At 47.8% G+C, this 13079-nt stretch overlaps 1 protein-coding gene across 1 annotated transcript; it reads left to right on the top strand.

Annotated features, from left to right (window-relative positions):
* Positions 1 to 306: 306 nt before the first annotated feature.
* On the top strand, positions 307 to 3717 carry LOC116758725 (serum amyloid A-2 protein). Its single transcript, XM_032641837.1, has 4 exons — positions 307 to 396; positions 724 to 815; positions 2715 to 2853; positions 3472 to 3717. Exons 1-4 carry the CDS (start codon positions 392 to 394, stop codon positions 3632 to 3634), a joined length of 399 nt encoding a protein of 132 aa, XP_032497728.1. The 5' UTR covers positions 307 to 391; the 3' UTR covers positions 3635 to 3717.
* The last annotated feature ends 9362 nt before the right edge of the window (positions 3718 to 13079 follow it).

Below are 13079 nucleotides of genomic sequence, written 5' to 3' on the forward strand. Positions count from 1 at the left end.
TCCTTCCTGAAGCTCCACACCCTCTTCTCCACAGCCCAGGTGGCCCAGGCCTCAGCCCCTCCAGCACTGACAGTGGCCACCAGGCAGAACAGGCATTCCTATTTTCTCAGGGTTGCACAATGAGGAATATGACCTGTGGATGAGGACAGCCACTGGTCTCCAGTAAGTTACCCTTTGCAATTCTGTAGGAGAAATGACCTGCAGGGACTCTCCCCCAGGCACCGGCCCAGCTTTCCTTCTCACCCCATGACCCCAGCAGGGATGGCTCAGTATAAATACAGCCACCTGTCCCTAGCAGGTCTGTTCCACCGGGTTCAGGTGAGGAACTTCTCCAAGGAGTGATTTCTTTGAAGACACTTACTTTAATTCTTCTCTTTTGTATTTGTCCTGAATGAGGTCAGTGCTGGCAGCGTGGTGCATGGGAAATGCTTTTTGGTTTATTACAGGCTGCTTTAGCAAGACACAGCTACGTCCCAGCTGTTCTCTTCTTCCACCATAGACACCTTGGTGACTTCTTAGACAGGCTTGGGTTCAGGGTTGGTGGGTTCAGAGCTGAGGGCTAGTGGCTCCGAGTGAGGTCCTACTGCAATATTCCCTAGATGGACCACTGAGAGTCTAATGAGAACAAGTGGAAAGAACAGCCGGGCTCTCCTCGACATACAAATCCCAAAGTGGGTGTACAAGGCTTGTCCGTGTCTCCCTGACCCTCTCCTTCCGTTTCAGCACAATGAAGCTTTTCACAGGCCTCATTCTCTGCTCCTTGGTGCTGGGAGTCCACAGCCGATGGTTTTCCTTCCTTGGTGAGGCTTATGAAGGTAAGGCTGGTGGAGGGGGGTGACACCCATGGGCCTCTGGGATTCACCATGAGCGCTCTTAAGGGTTGGAGCTACTGTCTTAGGCGGTGCTGCCCTATGTGGTAGAATGTGCCAGGTGTTTGGGGAGCTCTTTTTCAGACAGATTGAAAACCACAGGATTTATGTCAATCAGTCACTAGAGAAAGAACAGTCATCATTCCCAGCTGAAATGGAAGTTGAATGGAAGACACAAAATAAGTCTTGAAATGGTACAGCATTTCCCTCAGACCAACTGCATGAAGGAGGATGAAAGCTATCCATCTATTTCCCCTCTCTTCTTCTCTCCCTCCACTCATTCCTCCCTTCCTCCCTCCCTTTCCCTCTTCCTTCCTTCCTTCCTCTCTTCTTCTCTTCCTTCTTACCTTCCACTTCCTAATTGGATAATTCAGGGACCTTCAGCTTAGCTCTTGCTCCTGCTTCCTATACTCAGTGACACTGTCCCTGGTTCAGTCTGTTTCCTACCCTTTTATAGCCTTTTAACTGACAAAAAAACCCGTGTGCGACCGGGGTGGGGAACCTAATAACATATCTCAAGCTTCCAGTGGGAACTCGGCCCTTACATGCACTTCAGGGTGACCAACTCTCCCGCTTTGCCCAGGTCTGAGGACTTTTCCAGGACACTTTCAACGCTAACTGGGGCAGTTCCAGGAAAACAGGTGCAGTTCTGGTTGGGCTGGGGCAGTTGGTCACCTACTTACGTGCAGAATACCTCCGTGAGGGAGGCATCTCCCCCCATCTGAAGGGGAGAAAACCGAGGCTGGGAGCAGCCGAGTCCGTTGCCCAGGGACTAAGTGCCAGTCAGCAGGTGGCAGGACAGAAGTTTGAACCCAGCTGTGCACGAGGCCACAGCTCTTGCTGGGCAGACTTGTCCCAGTGCCACTCCCTCAAGCTGGGGGCTTATCAATCTCAGCTGCATGTTGGATTCACCTGGGGAGCAAGGAAAACTATTGAGCCTGAGACCCACCCCAGAGAGTGTGAGGTGATTGGCCTGGGCTGTGAGGTAGGTCTCATGGGACTTTCAGTACCTCCCCAGCTGATTGGAAGGTGTAACCAGGCTGAGGCGAAGACCCACTGCTCGAGGGCTTGCTTCCTCAGGCAGCCCACATCATCAATACCGTCCACTGGAAAGTTCTCAGGATGCCATTCGCGTGCCTAACAGGCAGGGGAATCAAGTCACATTTAGCGCATTCGCGCAGCAGGAATCCATTTCTTAGGCGTCAGGGCAGAGGTGCTGCATGTCTGCCCCCTTCTCAGAATCTGTCCTCCATGTCACCTCCTCACTCACCCAAATCCCCTGGATCTTATCCTATGCAGCTTCCTTTTATAACAGTGGTTCGGGGCCAAGGGCAATTCTGTGTCCTGGAGATATCTGGCAATGTTTGGAAACACTTCTGGTTGTCACGCTTGGGGAAGAGGTTGCCCTTTAGTGGGTAGAAGTGAGGGATGCTGTTAAACGTGTTACAATACCCAGGACAGCCCTGAACAACCAAGAATTATCTGGCTTAAAATTTCAATAGTATGAAGCCGAGGAATCCTGCCCTATAAGGATAGCTCCCTTCTCTCCTTTAAACATATCACATAGAGCCCTAAGTGAGATGCAGTCCAGAGACAGCATCATAGGGGCCTGACGACCAGGTCCAACACAGCTGTGCCCCTCCCCCCATAACGACTCTCATTCCAGTTACCAGGAGCAGGAAACTAGGCACAAAGAATGCTCTTCTCAATCTATGGCACTCATGGTGCTATAGCCACAGGATGAAACTGAGTCCGTGGAAGTCTTTCATTCCTTGATTCTTCCCTAAGGTGTGTCACAGTTTTCTGTCCACCTGATAATCCTTTCTCTATGTGCTTTCCTCCCAGGGGCTAAAGACATGTGGAGAGCCTACTCTGACATGAGAGAAGCCAATTACAAAAATTCAGACAAGTACTTTCACGCCCGGGGCAACTATGACGCTGCCCAAAGGGGACCTGGGGGCGTCTGGGCTGCTGAAGTGATCAGGTACCAGGGGCCCTGAGGATGCAGGGATGGGTGTGAGAGCCTCGGACAGCCAGGAGGGGCCAAGCCCTGGAGAACTTCCTGTAGGGCTGTGGCCTCTCCTCCTCTCTGTGTAATTTTTTTTTTTTTCGGAATGAGGGCCTCTCACTGTTGTGGCCTCTCCCGTTGCGGAGCACAGGCTCCGGACGCGCAGGCTCAGCAGCCATGGCTTACGGGCCCAGCCGCTCTGCGGCATGTGGGATCTTCCTAGACCGGGGCACGAACCCGTGTCCCCTGCATCGGCAGCCGGAGTCTCAACCACTGCACCACCAGGGAAGCCCTGGCCTCTCCTCCTGTTATTCACCCTCACCCTCTGTGTCCTGTGTGGGGTCTGAGTGGCTGAAGAGCCGAGCAAGGCTGGTGGGACAGACGATTCCCAAGCCTCCCCCATGGGTTCTGTTCACCCAGCATAAGGGGACCCGCAGGGCTGAGGTGGGCTGAGCCCCGGCAGCCTCAGGCTTCATCCCCTCTTTCCTAGCTCCTGTCAGAGTCCTTGATTCCTTGGAAAGAGGAGAGATGGGGAGGGTGGGTTGTTGATCGTCAGCCCTGGAGTAATCCCCTACCTGCCCTCCTCCATTCCAGCGATGCCAGAGAGAATATTCAGAGAGTCACAGACCTTTTTCGGCATGGAGACAGTGGCCACGGAGTGGAGGACTCAAAGGCCGACCAGTTTGCCAATGAATGGGGCCGGAGCGGCAAAGACCCCAATTACTTCAGACCTGCAGGCCTGCCCGACAAGTACTGAGCTGCCTCTCACTCTGCTCAGGAGACGACGGGGCTGTGAGCCCCCAAGGGCAGGGACGCTGAGCTAGTGAGTTCTCTGTCCACAGAAGCCAGCAGATCTAATAAATTCTTAAGAGATTGAATGTTGAAAACCGTGTGTTATTCTTTGATATAAGGACAGCCTGTTTGTTCCCAAGGGGTGATGGCTGGGCACCCACGTGAAGGCCGAGTCTGTGCCTGTGTCTTGGGTGTCGGGGCCACAGCCTCAGCATCAGACAGGACAGACACCCTGCTCCACCCCTTCCCCTAATCAGACCCGCTCCCCTCCAGGCCCCTCTGGTTACAGTGGTGCTCTTTCTAGGCCCTTCTGCATTCAGGCCTCTTCACTCCCTGGCAGTTGTGTCCTGTCAGCTTCTCTGCCCTGGGGTCTAGTGCCCTTAGTTCGTCCTCAGTGGTGTCTGTGTGCGGGCAGGGGACACAGCCTCGGGACGACTGGATCGTGGAATCCTGCTCCAGCAGCTGCACCTTGATCTTCTCTTCATTTCTCAGCAACACCTACAAATCCATCTATGAACCAATTTCTGTCTGTGCCATCCAGAAGTGCCTCCAACGCTGTTTCCCTTCACTCTATATTCCTTGCCTTATGCAAGTGTCCAGGAATAAACATGTCCACAAACGGAGGCATAGGGATAACATCGAGATTAGGTATCAGGAGGTTTTGTATTGCATTGGATATGTATCAGGTCCTTGAGAAGAAGTCCTTTTCCCTCCCTGGACCCTTCCCAACAGAGGAAAGCCAGCAGCATGTTACTCTTTTTCCAGTCATGCCGCATGGCTTGTGGGATCTTAGTTCTCCCCCCAGGGCTTGAACCCAGGCCCACGGCAGTGAGAGCGCCAAGTCTTAACCACTGGACTGCCCCGGAAGTCCCAGCATTTTACTTCTTACTGAGGAAAACAGTGTCTAATAAAAGGGGTTGGGGCCTGTTAGAGCACAGGAATTATGAGTGACTCTATAAATCACAAATTCCTAGATAAACCAATAACCTTCTTCCTTGGATAAAAATTTGGTTTTGGTGTTTGGTTTTCTCAGATTACAGATTCCAAGAAGTAAAATGATCTAACACTTTAAAGAGTGGGGAACAGGGGCTTCTGTGGTGGCACAGTGGTTAAGGATCCACCTGCCAATGCAGGGGACACGGGTTCGAGCCGTAGTCCGGGAAGATCCCACATGCCGCAAAGCAACTAAGCCTGTGCACCACAACTACCGAGCCTGCGCTCTAGAGCCCGCGAGCCACAACTACTGATCCCACATGCCACAACTACAGAAGCCCGCGCGGCTAGAGCCCGTGCTCCGCAGCAAGAGAAGCCACCGCAACGAGAAGCCCACGCACCGCAACGAAGAGTAGCCCCCACTCACCGCAACTAGAGAAAGCCCGCGTGCAGCAACGAAGACCCAATGCAGCCAAAAAAAAAAAAAAAAAACAAAGAATGGTGAATAGACTTCTGTATCCAACTTTTATTTCAAGTAATAAAAAGGCTGAGTATTAAATTTTTCCTATTTACAATAATTTGGAGAACTTGCTTTATACAAACTTTCAAGTCATCCTTTCTCCTACTTTTCCTTTCTTTCCCCTCATTTTGCAAAACTCTATACCTTCAGTACCTGGGATAGAAATCTAATAGTGAACATTCTCATAACAGGAGTCTCCTTACAACCTGGGGTCTGTTGAGACTTTACCACTAGAGCCCTAAACTCAGCAGTGCTTTGAGCCTGTTCTTGCCAGCCAATCTGCCACCACGCTCTCCCTAATCCCAGTTACCCTGCTCCTGCTTTATTTTGTCAGACTCGCTTTTCTGAGACACAGCCTCTACGTACACCTCTGACAGTGCCTTCTGATGGGAACTGTATGAGAAAGTTCTCCTGTGAATAACGACCTTATAGACACAGTTATTCTTCCTCCTTGACAAGGAAATTAAACTTGTCTTTCCCCTACAGAGATCATTTCATCATGAATCGTCTCCCCTTAGGAGTGCTCCTGAATCCCACTTTCAGGGTAGAAGTGTGTGCCGGTTATCAGTTTATTTACTCTGAACTCCACGTCCACCCTTCTTTGCCCCGCTTGTGATACTGGAACTGGTAAACATTTCTCCTGTGCCAGCTGGGCACGGTGTTAACCTCTGTCCTTTCAGGGCGCAGGAGGGACGTTGTAGGACGCAAACACTTCCTGGTTTGTGCTTTCCTTCCGCCCAGCTCCTGTGGTGCTCTTCTCTTGCACAGGACACCCAGTGACACTCACGCCAGGGAGGACAATGTGCTTGTTCCTCACATGGGCAAAACCTTGCAGAGTCCACACAGTCAGTAACAGCTTTCCCAATAAAGCACCACATTGAAAACCCTGAGTTCAATCCACATCACTCTTCACTCTTGCACGTTTTCCTCTTCCTCTTTATAGTCAGACTTGTTGAAAACCTGCCCATCTGCACTTTCTGATTCCTCGCTTCTGACTCACACGTGAACCCACACCAGCCTGTCCTCTGTCCCCACCACTCAGCAAAAGAGCTCTGGTCACCACTGACCTCCATGCTGCCAAAACAATGGACATGTTTCTCTCCTCTGAGCCATGCTCAGCACAGTTGTCCTCTCCCTCCTTCCTGGAAGGTTCTCTCTTGGCTTCATAGTACCACACTCTCCTTTTGCTTCCCTTCAGTTTTCCTTTATCTCCTTAGCTGGGTCTTTTCATCTCCCCAAACTCTAAGTGTCCCTCAGACTTGGTTCTGGGCTCGCACTTTTTATTTCTCTGTATTCTCCCCAACAAGCGCAGCAAATAGTATCTACATGCTGACGGCTCTGAAACTTATATCTCCCCCTCCGAACCTGGTTTCCAACCTCCATGCTTGTTTATCTGATTGCCCTCCTGAAACCTCTGATTGGATGGCTTCCAGAGATCTCACACTCTGCTTGTCCAAAGGAAACGCGCATCTCCGTCCAGAACTCTTCACCCCCAGGCCACTCCGATTCAGCAAACGACACGACTCTTCCCTCTGTGGCTCACCCCAGATATTGGGAAATGTGCTTGATGCTTCCCTTGCCTTTACCTCCACATCCAATCCACTAGCAAGCCCTGTGATTCTACTTCCAAAATTCATCTCTAGCCCATCAGCTTGGTCTCCCGTGCACCTCCACGCTCCTGGCCACACCTGTTCTCACCTGGGTTCCTGCAACAGCTGTCTCAGTAGTCTCCCCATCTTCATGGCTTCCGCCTCTGCTTAAGTGTGACTGTATAGTTTATCATCTAAACCAAGTCACTTTCCATTGTGAAAGGGACATTATTGATAATTATACCTGGATGACAGGAATAAACTGGAACTCTTCTGGGCAAAATAGGCCTGTCTGTCTAGCATTCAGACTGATCTTTGCAAACCATAATCTGATCATGTGTCCCGTCTGCTTAAAACCCTTTAGCAGATCTGGTCCCTGGTCACCTTCCAGCATCATCTCATGCCACACCCTCCCAGCTCACTGCTCTCCAGCCACACTGTTCTTCCCTCAGTCCTACCAACAAGTCAAGCTCTAATTTACCAGGGTGTCTACACATGATATTGCCTTTGCCTAGAACACGCTTCCCACCTCTCCTTCACATGGGTGCTTCCTTTTTTCCTGTGACTCTCACTTGAAATCTCTCTTCGGAAAGGCCTTCTCTGACTACTCTGAGTGACCTACCATGACTATTCTTTCTTTCTTAGCAATTATCAATATGTGGGATGATTTTATTCATTTCTCGGTTTACTTTTTCTGTTACTTGGGTGGTTTGTTGGTTTTGATTGTTTTCTTGGTCTGTCTTCCACCCTAGATTGTAACAATTTCTGTCTCATTTATCTAGCACCAAGAAAGGTATCTGGCACATAACAGGACTTCAACAAACACTTATTGAACACATGAACGATTGAGAGAATTTATTTTTTAACTTACTAGTAAGAAGGGAATTTTTGCAAGGTAAGAGAAATGCATTGCCTTTCTTATAAAATGTATTTCCATTATACACAGATAGCACATTTTCTTTATCTATTTATCCATTGATGGACATTTAAGTACTTAGGTTTCTTCCATATATTGGCTGTTGTAAATAATGCTGCAGTTAACATAGAGGTGCATGTATCTTCTAAAAAAATTTTTTAATTGAGGTACAGTTGATGTATATTATGTAAGTTTCAGGTGTACAACACAGTGATTCACAATTTTTAAAGGTTATACTGCATTTATAGTTATTATAAAGTATTAGCTATTATTCCCTGTGCATCCTTGTAGTTTTATACATAGTAGTTTATACTTCTCAATCCCTTACCCCTATCATGCCCTTCCCTCTCTCTACTAGTAACCACTAATTTGTTCTCTATATCGTGAGTCTGTTGGGTTTTTTATTGTTGTTGTTATATTCAAGTTTGTTTTATTTTTTAGATTCCACATGTAAGTATGTAAAAGTTCTCATCACAAGAAAAAAATTTCATCACTGTGTATGGTAACTGATGTTAATTAAACTTATTGGGGTGATCATTTCACAATATGTACCAGTATCAAAACATTATGTTGTATAACTGAAACTAATGTAATGTATTAATTATATCTCAATTAAAATAATAATAATAAAGGCCATTCTAATCAGCACCCAGAATCACTGGAAGAGAGGGACCAGAGAGCCTGAGCTTGTGTTTGATCCAGCTGGAGTCAAGTTCCCAGGCACAGAAAGTTTATTTAAGCCTAAATAAACTGAGAACAGAACAAGCTGTGAGACTGTCACCTGGGATCCTCCCAGAAATGCAAAACCTCAAGTTCTACCTCAGATCTACTATGGCAGCCAGGACCAGTTACATAATGTGTGGTACCAGTACGAAATAAAAATGTGCGGACCTTGTTCAGAAATTATTAAAAATTCTAAAATGGTGAAAGTAGGGCATTAACCAAGCACTGGGCCGTGCTAAGCATGGGGCTCTGCACAGCTGCACAAGCCTGATGCCACAAAGATGGGCAGTTTCCTAGGAAAAGCTACACAGACAGCCAGGGGATTAAAAACTCTGATACAAAGTCACTAAACCCAGGCTTTGCCTATTAGTATCAGATAAAATCATGCTTAGATTGCTAGAAGAATATATCAACTTGAATATTCAGATTGATTCAGAGTTGTCCATCTGGAATAATGTATTATTACCTGGGGAAGATGGGAAAACCACAATCTGGGAAAACATTCTCTGTATTTAGGACACGGCGGTGCCAGTTAGTATTTTTCTGAACCCTCTGGGAAGAAATGCCAAGCAGGAATTTTCCAGGCCTCTCTTGTGGTTTGTATTTGATCCACTAAACCAGGGTTGACTGGAAACTCCAGGCTGGTCAACTCTGCAAGGCAGCATTCTGTCGTAATTCTGTACTGTTTCTCAAGAAGTTTCATGGTATCCAGATTTCTTCTAAATGAAGGGAAGGGAAAAGCTGGGTTTTGCTCTGACCTTACTCTAAAGTTACTGTTCCTGGTGCAAGGGATGATTTCAGCCCCTTGTTGTGCCCCAAAATGGTTAAGATGGTAAATTTTATGGTATCTGTAGTTTACAATTAAAAAAACGAACTTGACATGTGGAACCTGAAGAAACAGAACCCTGGTGGAATTTCAGCAGGTGGGCCCTGGGGCAAAGGGCAGCTCAGGGTTGATTGAGCAGGGGCACAATCGGAGGGCAAGTGCAGAGCGTGTCCAAGAACAGAGAGCCCAGGATGAGTGACAAACTTGGGCTCTGAAACTGAAAACAAGAGTCCGGGAACAAGTCACAGAGGGCCTTGTTGACAAAATTTTAATCAGTAGTCAATCTAAGAAAGAAATAGAGAATTTTATTCCAGCCAATATGAAGATTATAACTCAGGAGACAGTCTTTCAGAAAGCTCTGAGGGGGAGGCTTCTGGGAAGATGGTGGAAGAGTAAGACGCGGAGATCACCTTCCTCCCCACAGATACACCAGAAATACATCTACACGTGGAACAACTCCTACAGAACACCTACTGAACGCTGGCAGAAGACCTCACACCTCCCAAAAGGCAAGAAACTCCCCACGTACCTGGGTAGCGCGAAAGAAAAAAGAATAAACAGACAAAAAATAAGGACGGGACCTGCACCAGTGGGAGGGAGCCGTGAAGGAGGGAAGGTTTCCACACACTAGGAAGCCCCTTCGCGGGCGGAGACTGCGGGTGGCAGAGGGGGAAAGCTTCAGAGCCGCGGGGGAGAGCGCAGCCACAGGGGTGCGGAGAGCAAAGCGGAGAGATTCCCGCACAGAGGATCGGTGCCGACCGGCACTCACCAGCCCGAGAGGCTTGTCTGCTCACCCGCCGGGGCGGGCGGGGCTGGGAGTTAAGGCTCGGGCTTCAGTCGGATCCCAAGGAGAGGACTGGGGTTGGCGGCGTGAACACTGCCTGCCAGGGGATTAGTGCGCCACGGCTAGTCGGGAGGGAGTCCGGGGAAAAGTCTGGACCTGCCGAAGAGGCAAGAGACATTTTCTTACCGCTTTGTTTCCTGGTGCGCAAGTAGAGAGCGGATTAAGAGCGCTGCTTAGGGCTTCCCTGGTGGCGCAGTGGTTGGGAGTCCGCCTGCCGATGCAGGGGTGACGGGTTCGTGCCCCGTTCCGGGAAGATTCCACATGTCGCGGAGCGGCTAGGCCCATGAGCCATGGCCGCTAGGCCTGCGCGTCCGGAGCCTGTGCTCCGCAACGGGGAGGCCACAACACTGAGAGGCCCGCGTACCGCAAAAAAATAAAAATAAAAAAAGAGCGTTGCTTAAGGGAGCTCCAGAGACAGGCGCGAGCCGCGGCTGAAAGCGCGGACCCCAGAGACGGGCATGAGACGCTAAGGCTGCTGCTGCCGCCACCAAGAAGCCTGTGTGCGAGCACAGGTCACTATCCACAACCCCTTCCGGGGAGCCTGTGCAGCCCGCCACTGCCAGGGTCCCGGGATCCAGGGGCAACTCCTCCGGGAGAACGCACGGCGCGCCTCAGGCTGCAGCAACGGTGCGCCTCAGGCTGCAGCAACGTAACGCCGATCTTTTAACCCCGTCCTGTCTGAGCGAAGAACAGATCCTTTAACCCCGTCCTGTCTGAGCAAAGAACAGACGCCCTCCGGCGACCTACACGCAGAGGCGGGGCCAAATCCAAAGCTGAGCCCCTGGGAGCTGTGAGAACAAAGAAGAGAAAGGGATATCTTTCCCAGCAGCCTCAGAAGCAGCGGATTAAAGCTCTACAATCAATTTGATGTACCTGCATCTGTGGAACACATGAATAGACAACAACTCATCCCAAATTAAGGAGGTGGACTTGAGAGCAAGATTTATGATTTTTTCCCCTTTTCCTCTTTTTGTGAGTGTGTATGTGTATGCTTCTGTGTGAGATTTTGTCTGTATAGCTTTGCTTCCACAGTTTGTCCTAGGGTTCTATCCGTCCGTTTTCTTGTTGTTTTTTTAAGTTTTTTCTTTTTTTCTCTTAATAATTATTTTTTTATTTTAATAACTTTATTATATTTTATCTTACTTTATTTTATTTTATCTCCTTTCTTTTTTTCCTTCCTTTCCTCCTTCCTTCCTTCCTCCCTCCCTCCCTCCTTTCTTTCTTTCTTTCTCTCTTTCTACTTCTACTAATTCTTTCTACTTTTTCTCCCTTTTATTCTGAGCCGTGTGGATGAAAGGCTCTTGGTGCAGCAGCCAGGAGTCACTGCTGTGCCTCTGAGGAGGGAGAGCCAACTTCAGGACACAGGTCCACAAGAGACCTCCCAGCTCCACATAATATCAAACGGTGAAAATCTCCCAGAGATCTCCATCTCAACACCAGCACCCAGCTTCACTCAACGACCAGCAAGCTACAGTGCTGGACATCCTATGCCAAACAACTAGCAAGACAGGAACACAACCCCACCCATTAGGAGAGAGGCTGCCTAAAATCATAACAAGTCCACAGACACCCCAAAATACACCACCAGACGTGGACCTGCCCACCAGAAAGACAAGATCCAGCCTCATCCACCAGAACACAGGCACTAGTCCCCTCCACCAGGAAGCCTACACAACCCACTGATCCAACCTTAGCCACTGGGGACAGACACCAAAAACAATGGGAACTACGAACCTGCAGCCTGCAAAAAGGAGACCCCAAACACAGTAAAATAAGCAAAATGAGAAGACAGAAAAACACACAGCAGATGAAGGAGCAAGATAAAAATCCACCAGACCTAACAAATGAAGAGGAAATAGGCAGTCTACCTGAAAAAGAATTCAGAATAATGATAGTAAAGATCATCCAAAATCTTGGAAATAGAATAGACAAAATGCAAGAAACATTTAACAAGGACCTAGAAGAACTAAAGATGAAACAAACAATGATGAACAACACAATAAATGAAATTAAAAATACTCTAGATGGGATCAATAGCAGAATAACTGAGGCAGAAGAACAGATAAGTGACCTGGAAGATAAAATAGTGGAAATAACTACTGCAGAGCAGAATAAAGAAAAAAGAATGAAAAGAACTGAGGACAGTCTCAGAGACCTCTGGGACAACATCAAACGCACCAACATTCGAATTATAGGGGTCCCAGAAGAAGAAGAGAAAAAGAAAGGGACTGAGAAAATATTTGAAGAGATTATAGTTGACAACTTTCCTAATATGGGAAAGGAAATAGTTAATCAAGTCCAGGAAGCACAGAGAGTTCCATACAGGATAAATCCAAGGAGAAATACGCCAAGACACATATTAATCAAACTGTCAAAAATTAAATACAAAGAAAGCATATTAAAAGCAGCAAGGGGAAAACAACAAATAACACACAAGGGAATCCCCATAAGGTTAACAGCTGATCTCTCAGCAGAAACTCTGCAAGCCAGAAGGGACTGGCAGGACATATTTAAAGTGATGAAGGAGAAAAACCTGCAACCAAGATTACTCTACCCAGCAAGGATCTCATTCAGATTTGATGGAGAAATTAAAACCTTTACAGACAAGCAAAAGCTGAGAGAGTTCAGCACCACCAAACCAGCTCTACAACAACTGCTAAAGGAAATTCTCTAGGCAAGAAACACAAGAGAAGGAAAAGACCTACAATAACGAACCCAAAACAATTAAGAAAATGGGAATAGGAACATAAATATCGATAATTACCTTAAGTGTAAATGGATTAAATGCTCCCACCAAAACACACAGACTGGCTGAATGGATACAAAAACAAGACCCATATATTTGCTGTCTACAAGAGACCCACTTCAGACCTAGAGACACATACAGACTGAAAGTGAGGGGATGGAAAAAGATATTTCATGCAAATGGAAACCAAAAGAAAGCTGGAGTAGCAATTCTCATATCACACAAAATAGACTTTAAAATAAAGACTATTACAAGAGACAAAGAAGGACACTACATAATGATCAAGGGATCCATCCAAGAAGAAGATATAACA

This window comes from Phocoena sinus, chromosome 8, assembly GCF_008692025.1.
Source record: "Phocoena sinus isolate mPhoSin1 chromosome 8, mPhoSin1.pri, whole genome shotgun sequence".
NCBI lineage: Eukaryota > Metazoa > Chordata > Mammalia > Artiodactyla > Phocoenidae > Phocoena > Phocoena sinus.

Coding starts and splice junctions, on each gene's coding strand:
- LOC116758725 (XM_032641837.1), top strand. Junction 816..2,714: donor CCTTGGTGAGGCTTATGAAG/GTAAGGCTGGTG, acceptor CTTTCCTCCCAG/GGGCTAAAGACATGTGGAGA. Junction 2,854..3,471: donor TGGGCTGCTGAAGTGATCAG/GTACCAGGGGCC, acceptor CCTCCATTCCAG/CGATGCCAGAGAGAATATTC.